The 23,487-nt window shown below is 40.6% G+C and overlaps 1 protein-coding gene across 1 annotated transcript in view; it reads right to left on the reverse strand.

Annotated features, from left to right (window-relative positions):
* The window catches only part of pcsk5a (proprotein convertase subtilisin/kexin type 5a), a 51,553-nt gene that overhangs the window by 17,646 nt on the left and 10,420 nt on the right, over positions 1 to 23,487 (reverse strand). The window contains exons 2-26 of the mRNA XM_051938610.1: positions 19,155 to 19,259; positions 17,147 to 17,299; positions 16,862 to 17,005; positions 16,492 to 16,568; positions 16,161 to 16,249; positions 15,885 to 16,057; positions 15,505 to 15,715; positions 11,995 to 12,094; positions 11,782 to 11,885; positions 11,307 to 11,427; positions 10,852 to 11,040; positions 8,739 to 8,875; positions 8,489 to 8,611; positions 8,188 to 8,290; positions 7,705 to 7,895; positions 7,368 to 7,452; positions 6,806 to 6,909; positions 6,522 to 6,660; positions 6,150 to 6,265; positions 5,653 to 5,755; positions 3,738 to 3,874; positions 2,464 to 2,664; positions 2,214 to 2,282; positions 2,012 to 2,054; positions 1,695 to 1,837 (exon numbers count right to left, since the gene is read on the reverse strand). Of these exons, the coding sequence (XP_051794570.1) occupies positions 1,695 to 1,837; positions 2,012 to 2,054; positions 2,214 to 2,282; positions 2,464 to 2,664; positions 3,738 to 3,874; positions 5,653 to 5,755; positions 6,150 to 6,265; positions 6,522 to 6,660; positions 6,806 to 6,909; positions 7,368 to 7,452; positions 7,705 to 7,895; positions 8,188 to 8,290; positions 8,489 to 8,611; positions 8,739 to 8,875; positions 10,852 to 11,040; positions 11,307 to 11,427; positions 11,782 to 11,885; positions 11,995 to 12,094; positions 15,505 to 15,715; positions 15,885 to 16,057; positions 16,161 to 16,249; positions 16,492 to 16,568; positions 16,862 to 17,005; positions 17,147 to 17,299; positions 19,155 to 19,259 (3,160 nt within the window). The remainder of the gene's footprint in view (positions 1 to 1,694; positions 1,838 to 2,011; positions 2,055 to 2,213; positions 2,283 to 2,463; positions 2,665 to 3,737; positions 3,875 to 5,652; positions 5,756 to 6,149; positions 6,266 to 6,521; positions 6,661 to 6,805; positions 6,910 to 7,367; positions 7,453 to 7,704; positions 7,896 to 8,187; positions 8,291 to 8,488; positions 8,612 to 8,738; positions 8,876 to 10,851; positions 11,041 to 11,306; positions 11,428 to 11,781; positions 11,886 to 11,994; positions 12,095 to 15,504; positions 15,716 to 15,884; positions 16,058 to 16,160; positions 16,250 to 16,491; positions 16,569 to 16,861; positions 17,006 to 17,146; positions 17,300 to 19,154; positions 19,260 to 23,487) is intronic.

Consider the following 23,487-nt stretch of genomic DNA (forward strand, 5'->3'; position numbering starts at 1 on the left):
AAAAAAAACTATGGATGAGTTTCTTATTGTGTTTTCATTGTATACTACAATGTTTCATAACTCTTCTCATCATTTTGTTTATCCAGTGAAAATCTAGTTCTTTGTAAATCTTTTTAACATGTCCATATAGTGTTTTTATATGCTGAAATATAGATCAGAAGCAAAATAAGCAGTGAGTGCCGTGGCCGACAGATACAACTGCAGTGTCCAGATGACAGTTTCAAAAACACAGATTAAGACTTCAGGGATTCCATATGTCACAAACCTAATGAATCAACACGGTCAACTTACAAGGCAGAACAGTCTGTGTTTTTATTATTCTCATAACCAGTATTTCAACTTTTCATTGTGGAGTGTAGAGCGGTTTCTGAATAAATGTGGAACACTAATACACTGAGATCAGTTTTGTTGGGTTTAATCAACAACTGGAGAGGGATTTTAACTCCATTACAGTTCTTCAGCAGCTATATTCAAAGATACATTACTAACATAGCAGCACAAACATTTAGGGGCATCAAACACTTCCAGTTGCAAAAAACATGCACCACTATAGGACAACATCAACTGCGATCAAAAGCAGTTACAGTACCTTCTGCTCTTTGTCCAAATTAAGTGTTAATAGCTTAGATCTGGTGATATCATGCTTACATGGTGCGCCTACATAAATTTGTGTGTAATCAGTCAGTTTACTAGTGGATTAATTTGGCCCTCGTTAAAGTTATTACACACTTTGTAGGATTGATACTTGAAATACAAATGTATGATTATCTTGTAAAGTACAACACAAAGTGGTACTGGAAGTAGATAAAATTACTTAATTCATTTCAATGCTGCTTAAACAATAAAACAATATGCTTCTTTTTCCACGATGACACACGGCAGTTTACTATGCAAGTAAGAATCTGTAAAAAATAACGGGAGTCTGAGCTTGGAGGACGTGAGAATAAAACATGGAAAAAGATATGTAAAAACTTCTATTTCACCGATAACACCTGGATAGAAAACAGATGGAAAATGAGACACAAGTAATTTTTCTCCAATATGAGTGGTAAAAATGACACCAGAACTAACAGGAGCCTGCAGGAGGAAGCGTGGCAGAACAATCTGCAAATTATTTGCAGATTTTTTGAGTCGTAATAAATATACTTGCCAGTGAAACAGAAAATCCGGCTTTAATGCTGCCACATAATGCAGCTCTGTTCTGATGAATCCATCTACTCTCATTCTTAACTTGGGGTGGCATAGCTCAGTGGGTAGAGTGGCTGTCTCGCAACCGGAGGGCCGCGGTTCGATCCCCCAGCCCGTCGTGCTCGTGTGGAGGTGTCCCTGAGCAAGACACCTAACTCCTAATTGCTCCTGATGGGTTGGGGTTAGCGCCTTGCATGGCAGCTCCCGCCATCAGTGTGTGAATGTGATGTATCATGTAAAGTGCTTTGGATAAAAACACTATATAAATACTACCATTTCAACTCTCCTTTAATTATTTTCTGCTTTAGTTTTTCATTAGTTAATGTGAAACAAGGAAATGAAAAACAGCAATCATCGGTTCTAACAAAAAATTAACGTATCATACATTATAAAGAAACAGGATGACAGGAGCCTTTGGGTATATTTTAAATTTTTTTAATGCAGAACCGCCATGCTTGTAAATAACCCTTCAGACCTTAATGTTTGGTCCAGTGGGGCAGTTTTACCTGATAAGAAGAGGTCGGTCTCACACCAGTAGCACTCATGTACATCACAGCTCACACAGTCGTCATCACATGGAACGCAGCTCATCTCCTCTTCCACGGCGTAGGTCTTAGCTGGGCAGTTTTTGTAGCAGCCATCCTGAAAACTGATAACAAAAGCAGTAGTTGATACCTGCAGTTCTCCCTCACACACACAGAAATCCACTCTAGTCTCACTGCAGAAAGAGGCCTTTTCATTCTAGTATAGCAGCAAAATGAAAGGCAGAGCGAGTGCAGAGAGGCGAGATCACACATGGCGACAGCGAGGCACACAGCCTTACTTGTAAAAGCCCTCAGTGCAGGACAGGCAATGCCTGGGGTTATCTGTTGAAAGCAGACAAAAAACTCAGCTCTCTTTTTAAACAGAAGTACCGTGAAAAATCTTTGAACATGGTCTACAACACACTGGGACGAGAGCTCGGTCTACTGCAGGCAGTGTTCATTTGGGGAAAACTTTATTACAGCCACTGAGTCGTGACTTACACAAGACACACTTTCTGCAGCCCTCCTCACAGGCCATGCAGTCGTCATAGTCTGGATCCTCCACTTCCCCTGACGAAACAGAAAAGAGGCTGAGTGTGGAGGGGCAATACAGACAAACAATCAGGCCAAGGAGGTGAAAGAGAGCTGAGGGTGGACAGGTGAAAAACAGCCCCCTTTAAGGTCATCTTTGACTCTGTCACACATAAGACATAAGAAAACAGCTCATAAATAACGCTGTGACCGTGTTTACCTTCCCCACACTCCAGCTTCACACAGCCTCCATCAGAGATGTAGTACGAGGAGTTGCACTGGAGGCAGTGGTTGGGGCTTGTGCAGAGCTGGCAGTGGTCCGAGCAGGGCTCACAGCTCCTGTCCTTGGTGTGGTAGAAGGCCTCAGGACAGGCGTCCAGACACAGGCCTTTAAAAAGGTACCGCTCCACTCCAAACTTATCTAAAGGGAAAACAGCCATTCACAGTGCAAAGAAGTTTAACACTGATCTCTGTCTGAACCGCAGTTTGAACAACTTTGTAGTCATGAATACCTTCTAAAATTCTATTAGCTTAGAGCACTGCACAGATCATTCAGCTTGTCATCTGGCTACAATGCAAATGAATAATTGATAAGGCAAAATGTAAGTTTTACATTTTTAAATGTGACTAAATGACTATGTGCAATGTGAAATGGGTCACCTGCGGTGCCAAACCCACCTCAAATCATTCTCGATGCACTGCCATTGCTCTTGTGAGGATCGTTTCAGAAGCTCACTTCAGTGGAAAATCTCTCAAAACCCATTGCTTTACACAGTTGGCAAATAGTGCAGTGAAATCCCAGCACTGATCGAGATAAAACTCCAGATACTGTTTGTTGTGCTTTATGTGGTAGTAGGCAGTGTCTTTGCTACTTTGCATTTTAGTAAAATTCTGGTTACATTTTATTAAAAGGCAAAGCTTGTGTCAAAATTACTCAATATATTAAAAATACCTTTTTCTATTACTCTTATGAAATAAAACAGACAACTCGTGCAAATAATCCCTTGAATAAAGAAGTATAAGCACTCAGTAGCACTCATTCAAACAGGATTTGAATGTCTTTTATGATTTTTCTGACTTGTGTCACTACTGCAAGAGGCCACAGCGGAAAAACATACAAGGCAATTCACACTTAAACACAGAGTTTAACTACTGATTATTTTTATTGAATATTAATCTGCTAATTGTTATTTGAATAATCAGTTATGTTTTCCATAAAACATTAGTCAATGGTGACAAATGTTCATTAGTGTTTCAGAAACCAATAGAAAAATCTTCTCATGCCTTGTTTTGTCCACAACCCAAACATATTCAGTTTACTGTCACAGAGGAGTAAAAAACTAGAAAACTGTCAAATATAAGAGGCTGTAATCAGTGGATTTAAACAGTGGCTGTTTAATTTAACAGTTGCCAACTAATTGCTTATTTGTTTCAGCTCTGCTTGCATATTAATAGTACACAAAGATATTCCCAAAAAGCTTGTTTCGTCCTCACCAGTGTCACAGCTAGTACAGTTGGCAGGTCCAGCATCCACACATGTGGCACAGGTGTGGTCACACAGGTGACACTGGCCACCAGACTGGTACTTCCCCTTGGCACAGGCCAGCACGCAGCGGCCGTCATCCAGAGCCCTGCAGCAAACAACAACATCAACAACATCACAGAATCACAAAAATCAACACGAGTTACTTGATTTTTTTTTAATTTATGGTTTTTATTAGAAAGATTTTCAGTCATCTTTATCATAGTCCTCTCTTTTTTTTCCCATAACAAAAACAAAAAAACAAACCAGGACTAGAAACTTACAGCCATCACCCTTTTTCTCACCAGAAATATAAACATGAGTAGAAAATATAGTGTTATTATTATGCAAGAAAGGTCAACGTTTCGGTCATATGAAGTCAACCCAACCAATCATCAAGAGTTGGTGGAGTTGAATTTAACCATTTTCTTGCACTTGACTTCTTACAAGCTGCTTAGAGTGCTTCCAACATTTTTATATCCCTTCTTCTGTCCAAAGTTGGAACCAAAGCCATATATAGACTGGTAAAGTCATTAGGAATTTGACCTTTAAAGACATCATTCAGAGCTTTATGAATTCCAGACCAGCATTGATGCACAATCCCAAAATATATGAAAAACATGTGAGTTATTTGATGCAAATGAGTTGAAGTGAGTGTGGAAGATTTCAGATCTTTTGTCGATTATTTGAAATTAATATTTCCAAGGACCAATCAATGTGTGATATACAATATTGTCCTGAAGTCTTAGATACTAGACATTGATATCAGCCGATCAAGGCAACATGACAACAAAACTAAACATAGAGTCACAAAGAACTATCTTCAGCCACAAGAGGAACAAGGAGTCCTGCCACAGATGGTCTGACCCCCTGATCTCATCCTCACAGAGTCAGACTGGGATTAGATGAGGAGACAGAAAACACAGAGACTGCCTAAATCCACAAGGAGCTGTGGCAAGATCTCCAAGATGCTTAAAGGAATCTACCTTTATGAAATCATGCAAAAGTGTAAGTAGGAGAACTGGGATTGTTAAAAAAGCAAAGATTTTCGCACAGTATTGACATCATTTAAGTATTTTCTCATTTCTGCATTTTGTATGATGTTTACTGATAAGTAAAACTATTCCGGTCATTATTTGTGGAAGTATATCTACTTTACTTTAGTGCCTTCAACCCTAACCTAAAGCAGTACAGAGTAAGTTACCGTCTGCATTGTTCATTGATTTAATTTTCCTCTGTCAACGTAAGCCCAAAGTAAAAGACCACAAGAGGCCCATTTTATGCCTTGTTTATATTTCACCTTGACTGGGTGACACAATTAACTATTTTTGGACAAATAGTTAAAAAGAAAGTTCAGACTTTGTGGGCTATGTGTTTGTAAGTGATAATGGCTGTCATCATTTTGATTACTAATTAAGCAGAGTTATTTTTTCAAAATCAGTTAATAATTCTGTTGTGAAATCTCAGATAAATACAGAAAAAAAAAAAAAACACTAACTTCCCAGAGCCCAGATGACATCTTTAATTGTCAGTTTGGTTTGATTGCAGGTCATTTCAGGTGCTGGAACAAGAGACTCAAATGGCTCAAACATTTATCAGAAAAGTTGCCGATTATCCTTCAATTAAGTAATTCATTTTTTATTCTATTTAATTATTCTATTTAAAAACAGAGATGGCTCAGACCTCAATAACATGTACAATTTATTAATTTATATAGAATGAAACAGAATCCAACTCACTTTAAAATAAACAACATTAATATATGTGTGAAAATCATTATTTGGTACCTTGCACCACTGACAAATATCATACATATTACTCAGAGGAACAGTGGGATGCAATGATTTCCCTCTGACCCTGAATTGGAAAAAGTCACATCCAACTCACCGTGAAGAAACACAGCTGATGCAGTCTTCGCTTTGCGGCCCTGTGCACTTCAGACACGTTGCATCACACGCGTGGCACTTCCCGTTACTGTCCTGGTACTCTCCTGACAGACAGATAACAGGAGAACCACGCTGACTCAGAAATAACTAACCATCTGAGGCGTAGTGGTGGGCTTAATGTCAGATGCCAAAGAAGGGAAGACACATAATCTAAACAGCTCCATGCTATTCATTCCTGCAAATAAACATGGCTGACTGACTTACGGTTGAATCAGATGACCCAGAATAAAGACACGATACCATATATAGCTCACTGTAAATATGCATATTTATCGCAGATATATAAAAATAGACTCTGTGCTCTAAACACAAACGAAATAATGATATTTTGGAATTGACATCGTAGGAGAATTGAGAACAAATTGTGTGAAAGTTGCATTATGTCCATCAAGTAGCACTGAGGCAACATGTAATAGAGGAAGAAGACGGTTGACTGACCGTCTGTGCACACAGTGTTAACAACACACACTCCCTCCTGCAGGCTGTGACCGCTGGAACAGCTGCTGCAGTTCCCCCGACTCGGCCCCACACAGGTGAGACAGCTGGCGTCACACCTGAAGAGAAGAGCAGAGAGACTCGACTAACGCACGCACAAACACACATGCTGACCACGAAAAAAAAAACACACACACACACAAACACACAGATAAAAACAACTACTCTCCACTACATACAGACACACAGACACACAACAACAACCATAAGCGCAAAAACAAGCACAAACTCACTCAGAAGCCAAGCACCAGAATAAGGCCTGCCATCAGCAGATAAACAAACCACCCACACCTGAACACACACCAGTGAGCTCACCTCCTACATATCCTGTGCCTATCAGCTATCTCTGGGTTTGGCTCTGTGGCATAGAAGCCAGCACTGCAGGAGGACACGCACCTCCACTCCTCCATCAAGTAGCCCTCTGCACAGCGGTTACACGCCTCAACACCTGCACCTGATGCCGCGTGAGGCAGACACAAACATGCTCTTTAATGGACAAAGGACAAGAGGCAGCACTCAACAGATGAATGTTGTGTATTTTAATGATATTTAAAAGAAGAAGTTGGCATTCAGCTCATGACCCTTGACCTCGCTCTCACCTGCACAGGTAGCACAGGCCTTGTGACAGGGCTTGCAGTCACCGTCCTGCGCGTCATGGTAAAATCCGGCTGCGCAGCTCCGTTGGCACCGGTTCCCATACAGGCTGGAGAGGGTGGAGAGAGCATGTGGCACCGTGACACACTCAGTCAATCATGTGACACCACAGAGATGAGTCACTGCCTTCAGACTGCAGGCTCAGTTTTCCAACCCACAGCACACCACCACAAGCACTTGGTGAACTGAGTCAGTGAACACCGTATTCCGGAAACTTCTAACTGAACAATATGGTGAATTTGTCAGAGATGTTTTGTCCTCTCCAGTGATGAGACTGCAAAATGGAAATTAGGATGCACTCGTTTTTCCGAGCTGCGTGTGAAAAGGGAGGGATGGCAGGCACACGGTTTTGAATACAGAGTTAAAAATACTGTTGCTTTTTGTAATTGTTATGATACTGCAGAGGGTGTGCGCGCGGGGGGAGAATCAGTATTCTCAGTGGCTGGAGGAGAAGGAACGGTGTTTACCGAGCAGTTAATTCAAGCATCATCAGAGAATTTGTTTTACCTTGTGTCTGGTTTGCATTCTGTGCAGATGCTGTAGGAGGTGCACTTCAAGCAGTTTTCACTACATTTTCTGCACATATTTGCATCTGTGCGGAAATCAGACACATGGAATACACATCAGAGCCATTAATCAGTCTTACTCACACACCTCTCAACTGCAGTTACATCGACTGGCTATTCATTAGCAGCCTCATATGCGGCTCTATTCAAACAGCTCCTCTGTAAGCAAAGTATCCTTAAAGGTACACTCAAGGATATTCCTCCTGTCTTGTTAAGTTTCATTAGAAAAAATGTGACAAAACATTTAGAAATTTCAGAGACTGGTTAAAGAATCCAACCGTGGTCGAGGTAGTAATTATCTCCGCAGACGGCTGTGCAGGTATTGGTGCCCTCGGTCAGGTAACGTCCAGGTTGACAGGAGGTGCACTGGTCACTGCGACTTCCAGTGCAGCTCTCACAGGAGGAGTAGCACCTTTTGCAACGCCGGCGATCGCCCCAGAATCCCTTGGGACACTCTGATACACACAGCCTATTGGACAGACACGGACCAAAGCACATAGAGGACAAGAGGTGCAACTATCAAGATGAGGGTCCATTTTCATCATCTTAATGTGAAATCCTGCTCATCTATTCCTTCGTCTTTACACGCAAGCCTTAGAAAATTCTAGATTCAAAAATTCATAATATATAAACATGTGGACTAAACAACAGCTGATTAGTTCAAACACAGCATGTATGAGTCACATGCTCTGTAGCAGCAGTATCAACACATACTGTATGTTGCTTTCTAACTGTACTCTCTGCTGTGTAATCATGCTGACCTTGTGTTGTTCTTGAACTTGAGAAAAAAGTGCAAGCATGTGACACACTGCTGCGGGCCCGGCCCCTCACAACCATCGTCACTGCATTCTGGGTCACAGGGTCCTGCAAGGGCAGATACTCGCAAAGTCACAGCACCATCATGACAGAAACAGGGAAGTGATTCAGACTGAATCCCACATCTGTGTAAGACCCCGCCTCAACAGTCACACACTGTAAATCAGTGCATTAGAGCGTCTGAGAAAGTCTGAGCTCGAGCAAGGGAGAGCTTAATCCCACCAAGATGCGAAGTGTATGACTCACCGTTGTATTCTTCAGCGAGATCACCATCCACGGGAATCTCAGCTGATCGGGCTCGCTCACGATGCACGAGATATGGCTGCTCTGCGGTGCCATAAATCACCAGGGACCATGTCTTCAGCACCCCTTTGAAACAACAAAAAGAAAGACAAGAGGCTTGTCTCGAGGGGCCTGCACTGTATTTTGGCTGCTTGTGGTTGAAGTTCAATGTACGTTTCATAATATTGAGATGTTACGAAGAGGAAGTGCAGACCTAGTTCTGTGCTGTCTCTCTTCTCAGAAGGAGTATCCAGGATTTTTAAAGTCCATTCCCCTGCGGCCTGCTCCCCCCAGCAGTGAGCTGTCATGAATTCCCAGTTCTGAAATCCCTCAGCAGAGTCGTCAAGAGGCCTAAACCAAAACATTACATAATCTTGGTTATACTGCTACTACTACCGCTCATTATATGGTAATTTCAGGCAGACAATATTTCGGAAAATGTCCTTAATTCAAACGAGTTCTTCTGGATAGACGATAACTTGAGCCGTGTTTCAGGAAGGGAGTCTTTGTGGGGCTGATTATATTTATAGAGCCCGGGATATGAAACAAAGCTTTGCTTGCAAAACAGTGTAAGAAGTTTTGTTCTCGTTTATGTTTGACAAATGTATTACAACTGCAACTGGGTATTGTGGTGTTTTGCGAGTCCATGTGGGCTGGGCATTTATCCAGTCGTGGAAAAAAACAACAGGTACAGTACAGCTCATTTTTCAACATATTTCAACAAGCAAACACATGATCCTCTCTGAAGCAATGCCCACAGATAACTGTGATGAACTCAAATTATGAAAGTGACTACAAAACGTCAATTTCATGTGTCATTTGTTCAAGAAATAAAAACAAAAAGTCACATTGGAAAAGTAAGTACCCCTGCTTCTATCACACCATCAAATCTATTAAATTAGATTAGGTACCGATAATTAGAACCTCCTTAGGGAGAGGCAGGTGGAATTTGTCGTATTTACACCTCTGAAATCTAGAATCTGCTTTTCTCTTTGCTATTGAAGTGTGTAAGATCATCAAAAGAGCTGTCTAAGACCTTCAGAAATAAGGTTGAGGATTCCTGTGAGATTGACAGAATTACTTGGGGAGAAAAAAAAACACCTTCTACTGTAAGGAAATAGTCAAAAGTGGCGCACATGGGCTTGTAGCTTAAGATACAGCTGTGTTGCTGCTGCTCTCACACCTTCAGGAAGAAAACCCTCTCTGCATCTGTGATTCACAGCAAAACAGTTGACCGCACAGCTTACGACACACACACAAAAACAGAACTTTCTACTGCGTCTAACTTTTCTTTCTAAGTGGTTATTTTGAATAGAAATGATGCCATATTCATAGTACAGTTGCTGTTTTCACCTCGCGTATGGTAAATTTGTCAGACAATGTTCTGATGATAAAATCTGTAGTTTAGTGGTGCAATCTTAATGGCTCTGAAGTGCCAGTGAACATGTGGTATTGGGCTGCATTTTCAGTCACTATTTCATACTCGTTCTGCTGTCCAACAACAAAAACAGACAATATTCAGTGGTAATAAATTGCAGTATATGTGAGCACAGAGAGCAAGAGAGAACCAGACAGAGTTAAAGGACTGACACAGCTGTGTTTGGGTTCTACTGAGGAACACCAGGTGACATAAAACACAGTAACCCACACACACACTTTGTTTATTGGTTTCAAATAAATATTAAAATTTCCACCTTCTCTGGCTTAACACAGCAGACAATGAGGGGGCAGGGTTATACAAAGTTTACAATCGACGACTACCGGTTTCTCAGTTGCGCCCTGGCAGTTCAGTACAATTCTTAGTGGGCTGTAAAGCTGTGAGGATGTCTAGTTGTGGGGAGGCTTGAGGAGTGGCAGAATTTAAAGTCTTCACATCTTAACAGGTTTTATTTTACACCTCCGAGTTTGTAACAACAACAAAACATAATAAAACTGGATTTTCACCATATGGAACCTTTAAATCACAGAGTTCTCAACATTTTGGCTCTCACCTGCTGTTAATTTGTGGTGTATTTTGGAATCGCACAGTTTATTGAAAGACACTGCATGTAAGAGATAATTGCCAGGAATAAATTTTGCCAGGAACTTGCCTAGATACTAGCTCCCTTGAAACACCGTATGAGCAACACTCCTGTGATTTTTCCAGTAGTGTTTGCCAAAACCTTCCCCCCTAATGAGACAAGGTGCCAAACTGAAGAATTTAGCTCTCCGTAGCGGATGCTGTGCTCTGAACACAATGATGCCCCTCGATTATCGTACATAAACCACCCCAAGGTGAATATGTGGGGTTACTATAGCAGCTTAGATGGAGTGATGCTCGTAGTTACCTGTTAGCTAGCAGCTGCGACACGGTGCCTGAAGGTGATGTGAGCGTAATGGAAAGGTCGCCGCGACGACTGTGAGTGATGATAACACGTACAATGACGTGCTCCACATAAACAACATGCTGCAGGGCCTTACTGGAACAGCCTGTAGTCTCATACACAGACGTCAGCACTGAGCCTGGATGAATAATTCTGTCATGAGACAGAGAGAGAAAATAAGAAAGAGGCACGGCGAGCAGCCGAGATAAGAGAAAGGCAGAACAGAAGAAGCCCAAGAGAGAGTTACAAGGAGAGCAGCAGTAAAGAAAATGGACACCCATTAAAGTGTGTGAGAATAAATGTGAGAGAAATCCATGTGAGAACTGAGACAGAAATAGATAAAGTGCGATAAAAGGGGAGGAATCAAGGGAAGCCCTGACTCAAAGTGGAGATCTCTTGCAGTGCGGTTGGTGTGATACCTGCTCAGCTGGATGGCAGCCTCCTCCACACACTCATGCTGTGAGGGGACTTGCTTCCAACGCTCAGCCTCCTTCACCATGCTCTCAGCATCCAGCAGGCCAAAGCCATACAGGTGGCTCACTAACAGACACCCGCACATCCCAAAACACACACAGACCACATTAGCCGGGGCATAGAAGGCATTGTAGTTTATAAAAGCCTTCACACTCCTGGGACTTTGTAGGCGTTTATCGTTGTTCAGCTCACAGCGCCTCATTAGTTTGCATGCTCACTGCTTTACAGTTTACCTAAAAAGAGCTGAGAGAACATTTACCAAAATGTGCTTATCAAGCTCAACCTATCTTTTCCCATGTATTTTAGTAGAGGTTTCGAAAAGATTTCATCCAGAAGATGTCACGTTTTTATTAATTTTCTGGGTGATACTGAAACCAAAAGTTTGGAATTAGAAATTCAGGAGAGATCCAGTGGGTATACCTTTAAATCCGGCCCCATTAACATGCCAGTCAGGAGCAGTGAGACGATGAGCTTTCGATGTTCGGACAATAATGTGCTGCACATCCCTCCAGGTTAGCAAGGAACTGGATAAAAGGTCAAACCAAGGAGAAACACACTCTCAGGACCCAACTATACCTACTGATTTTAACAAGGACTGCATGTATGGATTTTTGGTTTGGAAGAGCAGCTTACTTGGCTTCCAAAGTGAGAGCAATGACACCAGCAGCAATGGAGGAGGAGAGGGAAGTCCCTGACCGAACCCTGCTACAGCTCTGCTGTGGACCAAGGTTACCTGTCAAGGACACCAGATCTTATTAGCCTTGCAATATTTAACAGTCTTCACTTAGTATTACACAGAATTGTGCTTTTCTTCTCTCTTTGCTATATTGTTTATACTGCAGCAAACCAATCAAACCAATGAACCAGATTTTTCTGTTACCATAGTGTTTTTTACTCTGTTGTCATTTAGTCAAACCCCTGGCTATATTACTTTTCTATTGTATTACTATTCTCCAGCAAGGATCACACCATCAAATTGAAGCTCTTTTTTATTATTGGATACAAATGAGCATTATGTTTGGTGATGGCTGTGATGAGCTGGTGCAGTGTGGGGAAATGCTTAGTCAGGGATCAGCAGCAGCTCTTGAGATGACGGACCTCCTAGAAAAGGAGAAGACAGAAGGAGGAGACAAAAGTAAAGGAGGGAGGGTGGGGAACAAGAAGCGAGATCAAATAAGTGGGAAGGGCAGAATGGCATGTATAGAGGTACGACAGGAAGGAGAGTGATTGAGGTGTGTTCCTGCTCCTGAACTTCAGCTAAAGAGGTTATCTTCATTAAATCCTCCACACTGTATAAGGTCACACATCTGTTTTCAAAAGGTCAGACTTGATAACCATTTGGTATAAGCTTTCAACAAGCCATTTGTTATAAACTGGTTTAACTTGCAGGTACGGATGCACAAGATCACACACAGACGCAAAACCACCAGTGGTATATCAAACTAAAAATGATTCAAGTTAACAGGTTTTAACAATGAAATACTTTAGTACTGTCAGGTATACATGATGATATCGTTGGTATGTTGTCAAGTGAGATTCTGACAAAAGAAAACTCAGGTGAGAAACACATAAGCCCAAGGCAAGAGGAGCAGCTCTCAATGTTCACCCAATTTACTCTAATGAGCCACCCAACTCTGTCTACCCGTGACGCCGATAAATTGCGTGACACGGGAGAATGTCTGCCATCTTCTACCCTCCAGCTCCAAACTGCAAACTCATTCACAGAGACGACATTTCAATCACAGCTGGATTTTTATTTCACCTGACAAAGGTACGACTTGCATACCAGGACTGCGTGCTTAAATAGGTGTGTGGCGTTATTGTGCAGCCTGTTCAGAGACTCTGTTTTCAAACAGCACACTGACTGTATTACATGCTGTATAATTACCATCATTCATCTCTGTTGGGGTGGCTATAAAACGCAGAAACGTCGCTGCCAATCAATCAGGCAAAAAAAAACAAACGCAGGTATACAGGTTTTCCAGAGAAGCATATTTCTTCCATACCATCTATCTTTGCATAACACTTCTGAATGCATAATGAAGCCGATGTCTCACATTGCAGATCTTCTAATGACTTTAAGTGCAAAGAAACTTAAAGCTTTAAAAGTATTCAAAGTCTCCTGAAGTGAACTGGAAAACACAGAATCATTTTTCCACAGGAGGTTACAGGTTTCTAACTAGCAGCTCCCTCCTGTGACTTGCGAATTTCAAAGTTATTGTTCTACCAGGAGGAGAGTTCACAGACGGTACTTCTGGGGCGTATTTGCTTGATTGACAGGTGTCTCAGACTATCACACTCAACTGTAGAAGTTGTCGCTTGCTCCCCTAAGCCTACCACTCATTTCCCAAATGTGTATTTTTTGGCTTTAAGCAGCTGGGCAAGACGGCGGTGTATGTTAAATCCTACAGACTTTGAAATATCCCTCAAAGTCCAAGCTCCGTTAGAAATGTCATCATCAAAAAAGATTTTTGTTAATATATATAACGTTGATATCTGAGCTTCCTCTATTTACCACAGAAAGGACTGATGGCTGACAATCAAAAAATGAATGTCATCTGAATCTTAAAGGGAACAACTTCGATATCATCTCACAAACAAAACTTCTGATTATTGCATTTATGTCCGTTTAAACAATACAAGCCAATGGCAGGTCTTGACTCACACACTTTAATTTTTGCCTTCTCGGTTTGATGTATTTTGTATTTAGAGTTATGCTATTATATTCATAAAATATAATGAAAACACTAGTGTCAGGTTAAAAATTAAAACTAAAGACAATATATATAATGGTACAATAAACTAATTATTGGTAATAATAAGTGAAAGTTTGAAACTGCATGTTCACCTATAGGCAGTTGTTTGTGTTTTTAAACAGTTTTTACACTGTAGTTCATGTGAATACTGTGGTGGGATTACTAATTTACAATTTATACAATTTCATTTAGTAGTAAAAATTACACAAATGTACTTGTTTAACGCTGTTTATTTTCCTTATATTTGATGAAATTTAAAGGAAATGTCTTTCTAGGAAGTCTTGAAAATTATTAGTATTACCAGAAAACCCTGACCATTGGTAGCAGCTGTGAATTTATATCTGTGTTTGAAAAAGAAAGAAAGAAAAATCTGCTTTACCTACCATCAGTAATAGCAAGCTATTTAGATACACTGTGAAAAAAAGTTGAGAAAATCATTACATTTAGAGGCAGCACTTAAAATGAAAGTACTGAAAAAACATTCATTTACTGCGGTTATGTTTTCAGCTAAACTTAAGTCACAGTAGCTCTGTGCTGTGTTCACATAAAATGCATCCGCTTACAAATAAGCTTGGAAAGCAGGTTTTTGTTTTTACTTTTATCATTTTATTGTGTCACTTATTATCCCTCAGCAGTCACGGCGATTTGTTTAGAATCAGAAATTGTCTGAAATACAGACCCGTCTACATCATGGTTGTTTTCATTTTTAATGAGAGAGAAACTCATGTTAAGCACATGCATAAAGAAACATAACAGCTTCTCTGTTTTTTCATGAGAAAAACAACCATTGCAAGGGAGTTTTTTAGATTCTATATAAGCTAATTTCACTCATCTGCACTGAGTTATAAATAAAGGAAATGTTTATTAAGTGTTCTTATTAAAAGATTTTATAGTGCAAGGACAAAAACACAAAGTTAAATTTTGTTTTCCAGCATCATCCACTTAATGAATGCACGGTTAACAGACTTTCACCCTACTTAATAAATCACAGATTGGAATTTGACTCGCTATTGTTGGAGCAAGAGACTAATATGATTTGTTGGCACTATTTAATTTTTTACTGTAAGCGCTGATAAATTGGGTTTCTAAGGCCTAACAACTTGTATTTATTTGTGCCAAAGAATATAAATGAGTGTTTTTACAAGGTAGTTTTGGCCTCAAGTGAGAAAATGTTTTCTTCAGCATTTGGGTAAAGCCACTCTTAATGGATTGATTGTAGCACAGAGTGGGGCTGTAACTGGTGACTGAGAAAGGGCAGAGCTATTTTGTGGATTTAGACAATGTTCTACGTGAATCACATTAACCATGACACATAAAAGTCAGTGTGTATCTTCTGGCACTTTCCCACCATGCTTGAGAAGTTTCTTTTGTTTCTCACAGTCCCCACTCACCATCTCCTCTGTCTCCCCACCGCTGTAAGCTGCTGCCAGCGTGGAAGAGCACCGCTCCAGGTAATCTGGCTGGCTTCCATGCTGGGTGCTGCTGCTGATAGAGATAGTGTAGATACTGCTGCTGTAGCCATCACAGGAACAGTGGTCACCGCTTCGCCCTCCGTTCCCTGATGCCCAAACGAAAATAGAGCCCCTGCCATGACGGCCCTGAGATTAGGGAGGCAGACGGAAGGGATTAATTTATTAATGACATTTACACATTGTTAAAGCGAAAGAGATAAACCCTTCAAGTAAATAAACAGCCGCAGGTAGGACACAGACATAAACAAACACGCAGATATAGCTCACAAGCCTTTCTCTTTCACACTTCTCTCACTGTTTGAATGCCGTTTCGTAAAACAAGACGAGTCAGAAGCCCAGGTCCTTCGAGAGTGGCCCCGTCATCCTGAGGCCCCCACCCAGCTAAGTAAACATCGATATATTGTGGCCTGAAGCTCAGTGATTCTGCTTCCACGATGTCTGTCACGTCTCCATCCAGCATCCGGATGCCTATAGGTAAAGGTGGAAGAAAAATGATTGCGTTTGAGTCGACTACAGTGTGACCTCCAGAAGTCCTTCAGCACGCCGGTTTCACGCCACCATTTGGACTCACCGCCTATCCGTGCATGGAAAGAGACTCCAACTGTGCAGAGAGAGTTATTCGCAGCAGCAGCAACCATCCCTGCACACAAAGTCCCATGGCTTCAGAGAAAGGAGGAGAACATCAGAACATGGGGTTAGATGCATATGCATGAGGAGAAGACTATTTCCGTTACATCAAACCAGTGAGAAGGCAGAATTTAGACTGGGGAATTTGCATATCCATATATGCATGTAATTACTGAGAAATGGAAAGGAAAAACATGCATTAATTAAAGTCTGAATCATGATGGAGAAGCTACAAAGCAGGTGCAAAGAGAAATCGAGGAATAAGAAGTACTCACTAGTTAGCAGCATTGTTGGAAGAATTCACAGAAGGATCTGGGTCTTGTCCGTTCATATCATAGCTGGCAAGACGATCCTAAATCAGATGGATAGTAAGTAGCAGCACATAACAGGATGCCAGCGGCTATCTGTCTCTGTTTCATCAGACAAATCACAAAGAGCATTATTCACCGGTCTACTCGACAGTTAAGTGGATCAGACGTTTAATGTCCATTCCAATACTCTTAGCTGGCCTTTCCAAACCTTTGGCCCAAAAGCTCTGCCTGCAATATCTGTCTCAGCTCCACGCTCTTACACTAAGAGCTCTGCCAAATTGCTTATGATTAATGTCCCCTTCCTGAGAAGAGCGTCCCATCCCAGGGCACTTACATAATTTGGCTTCAGATCCGGATGCTCTCTCTCAATGCCATCATCTAGGACAGACACCACCACACCCTTCCCAGTGTACCCTCTCCTCCAGGCCCCCGCAATGTTCATGTGAGACTGGCAGCCATTGGTCTCATCACTGCAGTGCTGTGGAGCAAATAGTGGGACATCCAACTTAGCCCTTAGGAGTAAAGAATAAATCAGGGTCTATTTTAGGCTACATCTGACTCGGTTTATGTGTCTGTGTTCCAGACTTGAGTGTAGTGAAGGAAAAAAAATGTGACTCACGATGTACCACAGGCTGTTCCACGCTGGGTCGTTGAAGTACAGTGTCTGGGTGTGGCTGGGCTGGCGACGGGGATGGGTGGTGAGAAGGTGTTTGGTGACTCCGGAGGCTCTCTTGGTTCTTGTGTGGATCACCTGCTGCTCTAGCCACTCCACCTCCAAAGAAACAGAGGATTTGTATTGACGTAGACACGTGTTTTTAGGCATGCTGTGAGAAATCTCAGTAGCAATTCCAGTGACTGCCATTAAAATTTTGGGTACACATTCCCCAGAAGTAACCTTGCCAGCAAGTTGATTTCTCGCGATATTTGTGAGTTCACAAATCTCTCAAGAAACCATCTTGCTCCGCTCCCGCATTCACTGTTCGTACAGAACCAAGTTGGCACGGGCCAATCACGCAGCAGTATTCGTGTGTGGGGCGGGATAATGGGCGGGATATCCGGGTGTGAAGACGACACCAAGCGCCAGTAGATCAAAACAAACACGGCAACGGAGGACAACGATCGTGCAGATGCTGCTATTAAGTCAGTTTTAGCTGAATCTCCTATCGCTTCTTTAAAGGAAGAACAACGAGAGGCACTTTGCGCATTTCTGGATGGTAAAGATGTTTGTGCTTTTTTACCTACGGGTTTTGGTAAGAGTTTAATCTACCAATTGGCTCCGCTCGTTGTGAAGATCCCGCGATTGGCTAAAAACAAACCTGTCAGAGGCGGGACATACTGTTGCATTGTCCAATCCGTGCCTCTTTCCTCCGAACGGATTTACATGGAGCGGTCCCAGATTGATATTGTGGGGTACTATCAAATACTACACAATTATTAATCTGGCTATTGCCAGGTTACCCCAGAAGAGGAACTACAATAATACTGGTCATCCCATAACTTTTCATGTAGTGTAATCTGTGTTAAACGTTTACTATTCAGTGGAATATTACAAGTTGTTTAAGCTGGATCGGCACATATTTGGTACACACATTCATGTTTCTCAAATACTGTAGCCTGTAAATTAACAAACTTTTCCTCTTGCATCACTATGAGGCTGGCATTTGTGGTTTTGTGTGAAATGTCACATAGTATGTTTCTGCAGTAGAGGAGGCTGAGGTACAAATTCTGCAACTTTCAGCTAAACTGGGCCTAACTGCAGGCTGTGTTTAAACAACGCAGATACGATGCAAATGTGGAAACAAATGAAAAATCTAAGCGGGTAAGTGGGAGTAAAATATTGGGAGTATATACTGTAGAGCCATTTTTTTCCAGTATTGGTGCCACCTTTGGAAACTTGAGAGCAGTTTTTTTTCAATTGTTGTCAGATAAGTAATCAAAGAAATTCAGCTTTTGTTATTGCTTTTTAATGATTTATTGCATTGTACTTTAGCTACACTGCATAAAAGACATTTTGGAGTTCTCTCCTTCTAGCCATGGCTGTGCCGTTTCCACTGAGATGTAGGACTTTTTATTGGAGTGAAAAATGAGCCCACAGTGCACAAAAGTATGAGAGGAGCAAAAACCACACCCAGAAACTGCCTCAGAGGGTTTAATACTGACCAGGAAAACTGCACACAACCATGATTAGGTCAGATTTACCTACAAAGTGTGATTCATTTGATAATTATGTTTAAATTTGTTATTGTTTTCTCTTCCTAGTAATGATAATCTGGGTTACTTGAGGGTATATTTACAATCTGTCTCACTATCCACCTTTCTTGTACAATGGTCAAGTGAAATTCACTTTATTATTGATAGTAATAATCATAAATACAACACTATCATACTTTCTCGAAAAACTGCAACTAGCTTTTAAATGTGGTGTACACTTGGCATTTTGCTGCTCTTTAACGCCTCTTGGCATCTCCAGGTTTTGTGGGTGTAGGAGTGCTAAAGGTCCTGATGTGAGGGGAGGCAACAGTACACTAGTGTGTGTGCTTATGCATATATGGAGGTAGGGAGTGGACATGCTGCTGATTAATAATCCAGCAGAGCCTTTCAGCTCTCCTCATATCCCATTACTATACCTTGGTCTCCTTGGCGACGCGAACAGTCACTCCTTTGTTGCACACAGCAGACCGATTTGCTGTCTCCCGGTGCCGAAAACTGTAATAACTCTTCAGGTCTCCAATCTGGCGAAACAGACATCAAATCCTCTAAATGAATTTGTTTTCAAGTGGAGGTGTGCTGCTCATCGCGATCCGTCTCTGTACTAAACAGGTGTTAAATTATGAATCTGCTTTTGGCGTCCTTCATTAAAGCGGATACCTAACACCCGTGATAGTTTTTCAGGTAAAGGCAACCTGAGCCACAAGGCTTCAACCACACTGCTGCTCATGTGTGGGTGAGTGTACCTTCCACGTTCACATGTGTCTGCATTAAAAACATGATGTAATTTGTTTGTTTAATACAGGAGAGCAATAAGTAATTTATGTCTAATAATAAAGTATCATTGGTCGGCTTTCTACTGTGACAGAAATACATTTTGAACTTACTTTATTCCTTGGTGGCTCTGCTGTGAAATATACCTTTTGATTTCTGAGCACAGTCCTTTAAAGTAACTATATAGCAGTCTTTTCAGTTTCTACGTGTTTTTCTGGTTCATATTACCTGCAGCGGACACAAGGCCTGCAATTTTCATTACTACACTACGCAGCAATTATCCTGCGGGAGTTCATGCTGAGTTTTTCTTGCCTGGGCTCCATAGCTGGGTTTTCTTTATCTATTTATTTGACCATTCTGTGGGTCTATTGACAAGCCCGGCAACCTTGATTAAAATGGCAATAAAATACATAATGTTGGTTGTTTGGGGTTATAACTGCTAACTGAAAATCACTGTTGGACAGTCAAGTGTGGAGTAAGTGCAGTGAAAGTAAGAGGTGAGAGCGCAAATTGGGTATTTTTGGCAGATCGTATCCTCACACTGGACCACCCTCCTGACAGGTCTGTGCTGCAGATCAGCGGTTTCCAACCTTTTTTATCTGACGAACCCCCACAGGCCTGTCAGACGGATTCGAGAACACCTTCATCAACTCCACCTCTCATGTTCAAATGTGTTCACTTTAAATGGGATCTAATTTAATGTTTAATTTTGTAAAATTGGATACTGTTAAAGTACTTTTTTCAGCCAATACTGCCAGTGTTCATTTGCATTATTAATAATATCACAGGGTGGGAACCTTAATATTTAATTTAGTCTTGCAAATTTGTATTTGATATAATATCGTCAGGTCTTTAACTTAATGTCTAAACCTTAATATTTAAACTTGTGAGGTAGTTTCACAACATCAGTCTTATTTCTCTTCTGGCTTTACAAGTGTTGTTTAAAAGTTGCAATATAAGTAACGTTGACTTGAGTTTAGGCATAATTGCTTTAATTATTTTACTTCTACTTAATAAAATTGACATATTGCATTTTGAATTTTAGTGGCTGTAGTCTTTCTGTTTTAAAATCATCTGAATTGTTGTTTACGCGTTGCCTTCTTTGTCCAGCTTTGGTGATGTCTGTCAAAGCATTTTGTTAAGCCTTATTTTATAAAGTGCTATATAAATTAAATAAATTATATTATTATAACTAGAATTTAAGCTTTATATTTTAACCATTATATTCAACTCTCAACTGTTTGTTTTAATTGTACTTTTAGGTAGCTAATTTAGCCATTATCCACTGTTAGCTAAAAGATATGACTGTTAATTCGTATTGCTAGCTAACAATGTCAAATGCTAGCCATACTTTTAGCTCATAATTTCCAAATGCTAATTCCTCTTTTAGCTATTAAAACTCTTTGTCTAATATACACACGTGGACAAAATTGTTGGTACCCCTCAGTTAAAGAAGGAAAAACCCACAATTCTCACTGAAATCACTTGAAACTCACAAAAGTAACAATAAATAAAAATTTATTGAAAATTAAATAATCAAAATCAGCCATCACTTTTGAATTGTTGATTAACATAATTATTTTAAAAAACAAACTAATGAAATAGGGCTGGACAAAAATGATGGTACCCATAACTTAATATTTTGTTGCACAACCTTTTGAGGCAATCACTGCATTTAAACGATTTCTGTATTTGTCAATGAGCGTTCTGCAGCTGTCAACAGGTATTTTGGCCCACTCCTCATGAGCAAACAGCTCCAGTTGTCTCAGGTTTGATGGGTGTCTTCTCCAAATGGCATGTTTCAGCTCCTTCCACATATGTTCAATGGGATTCAGATCTGGGCTCATAGAAGGCCACTTTAGAATAGTCCAACGCTTTTCTCTCAGCCATTCTTGGGTGTTTTTGGCTGTGTGTTTTGGATCGTTGTCCTGTTGGAAGACCCATGACCTGCGACTGAGACCAAGCTTTCTGACACTAGGCAGCACATTTCTCTCCAGAATGCCTTGATAGTCTTCAGATTTCATCGTACCTTGCACACTTTCAAGACACCCTGTGCCAGATGCAGCAAAGCAGCCCCAAAACATTACTGAGCCTCCTCCATGTTTCACCGTAGGGACAGTGTTCTTTTCTTCGTATGCTTGGTTTTTGAGTCTATGAACATAGAGTTGATGTGCCTTACCAAAAAGCTCCAGTTTGGTCTCATCTGTCCAAAGGACATTCTCCCAGAAGCTTTGTGGCTTGTCAACATGCATTTTTGCAAATTCCAGTCTGGCTTTTTTATGAGTTTTTTTCAGCAGTGGTGTCCTCCTTGGTCGTCTCCCATGAAGTCCACTTTGGCTCAAACAACGACGAATGGTGCGATCTGACACTGATGTACCTTGGCCTTGGAGTTCACCTTTAATTTCTTTGGAGGTTGCTCTGGGCTCTTTGGATACAATTCCAACGATCCGTCTCTTCAATTTGTCATCAATTTTCCTCTTGCGGCCACGTCCAGGGAGGTTGGCTCCTGTCCCGTGGGTCTTGAACTTCTGAATAATATGAGCCACTGTTGTCACAGGAACTTCAAGCTGTTTAGAGATGGTCTTATAGCCTTTACCTTTAAGATGTTTGTCTATCATTTTTTTTCGGATGTCCTGGGACAATTCTCTCCTTCGCTTTCTGTTGTCCATGTTCAGTGTGGTACACACCTTTTCACCAAACAGCAGGGTGACTACTTGTCTCCCTTTAAATAGGCAGACTGACTGATTATGAGTTTGGAAACACCTGTGATGTCAATTAAATGACACACCTGAGTTAATCATGTCACTCTGGTCAAATAGTTTTCAATCTTTTATAGAGGTACCATCATTTTTGTCCAGGCCTGTTTCATTAGTTTGTTTTTTTAAATAATTATGTTAATCAACAATTCAAAAGTGATGGCTGTTTTTGATTATTTAATTTTCAATAAATTTTTATTTACTGTTACTTTTGTGAGTTTCAAGTGATTTCAGTGAGAATTGTGGGTTTTTCCTTCTTTAACTGAGGGGTACCAACAATTTTGTCCACGTGTGTATTTACCTAAAATTATTTTTTTTATACCCATAGCGGATGGCTAGCTATCAATATTCAACTGTTTATCCGTACTTTTACCATAAAACAAGCAAGCTAACAGATTACCAGCAAACGTTTAAAATCCATTTTGTTAGCCAACAATTTCATCTGTCAGCCACTTTTTTCACCATCATTTACACATTTTTAAAATCATTTATACATTTCTTTTGATAGTTTGTTTCTACTGCCTAACTATTATATTTTAATTATGAATTAAATTTCCTTCCAATGTTTATCCATACTTGTAGCTAGCAAAACAAACAAGCTAGCAGACAATTAAAATCCATACTGTTAGCTAACAATTTCATCTGTTAGCCACTTTTGTCACCATCATTTACACATTTCTATTATTTATATATCTCTTTTGACAGTTTTTTTTCTACTGCTTAACCATTGTACTTATAGTTAGCTGTTAAATTTCCTTCAAATGTTTATCCATACTTGTAGCTAGCAAAACAAACAAGCTAACAGACTACTAGCAAACAGTGAAAATCCACACTGTTAGCTAACAATTTTATCTGCTAGCCACTGTTTTCACCATTATTTACATATTTTAATCGTTCATATTTTTCTTTTGACGGCCTGTTCCTACATGCTTAACCACTATAATTTTAATGAGTTGTTAATTTCTCTCCTCAAACCTGTTCAGGCCCACTCAGAACTTAAATGTAATTGTAATTTCTCTTTTTCTTAGATGAGTTGAGCTAATCTTTCTACTTACCCCCTGGCTACAGCAGAAATGCCCGCTGGGGTATTTGTACCTGCTGTGGATGAGCAGCTGCTGACTTCTGATATAAAAAGTCTTTCTGGATGACACAAAAGTAAAACTCCAGGACAATGTTTTCGGGAAATGGAAGTCTATATGATTAAATTACACATTTTAACTAC

This window comes from Acanthochromis polyacanthus, chromosome 18, assembly GCF_021347895.1.
Source record: "Acanthochromis polyacanthus isolate Apoly-LR-REF ecotype Palm Island chromosome 18, KAUST_Apoly_ChrSc, whole genome shotgun sequence".
NCBI lineage: Eukaryota > Metazoa > Chordata > Actinopteri > Pomacentridae > Acanthochromis > Acanthochromis polyacanthus.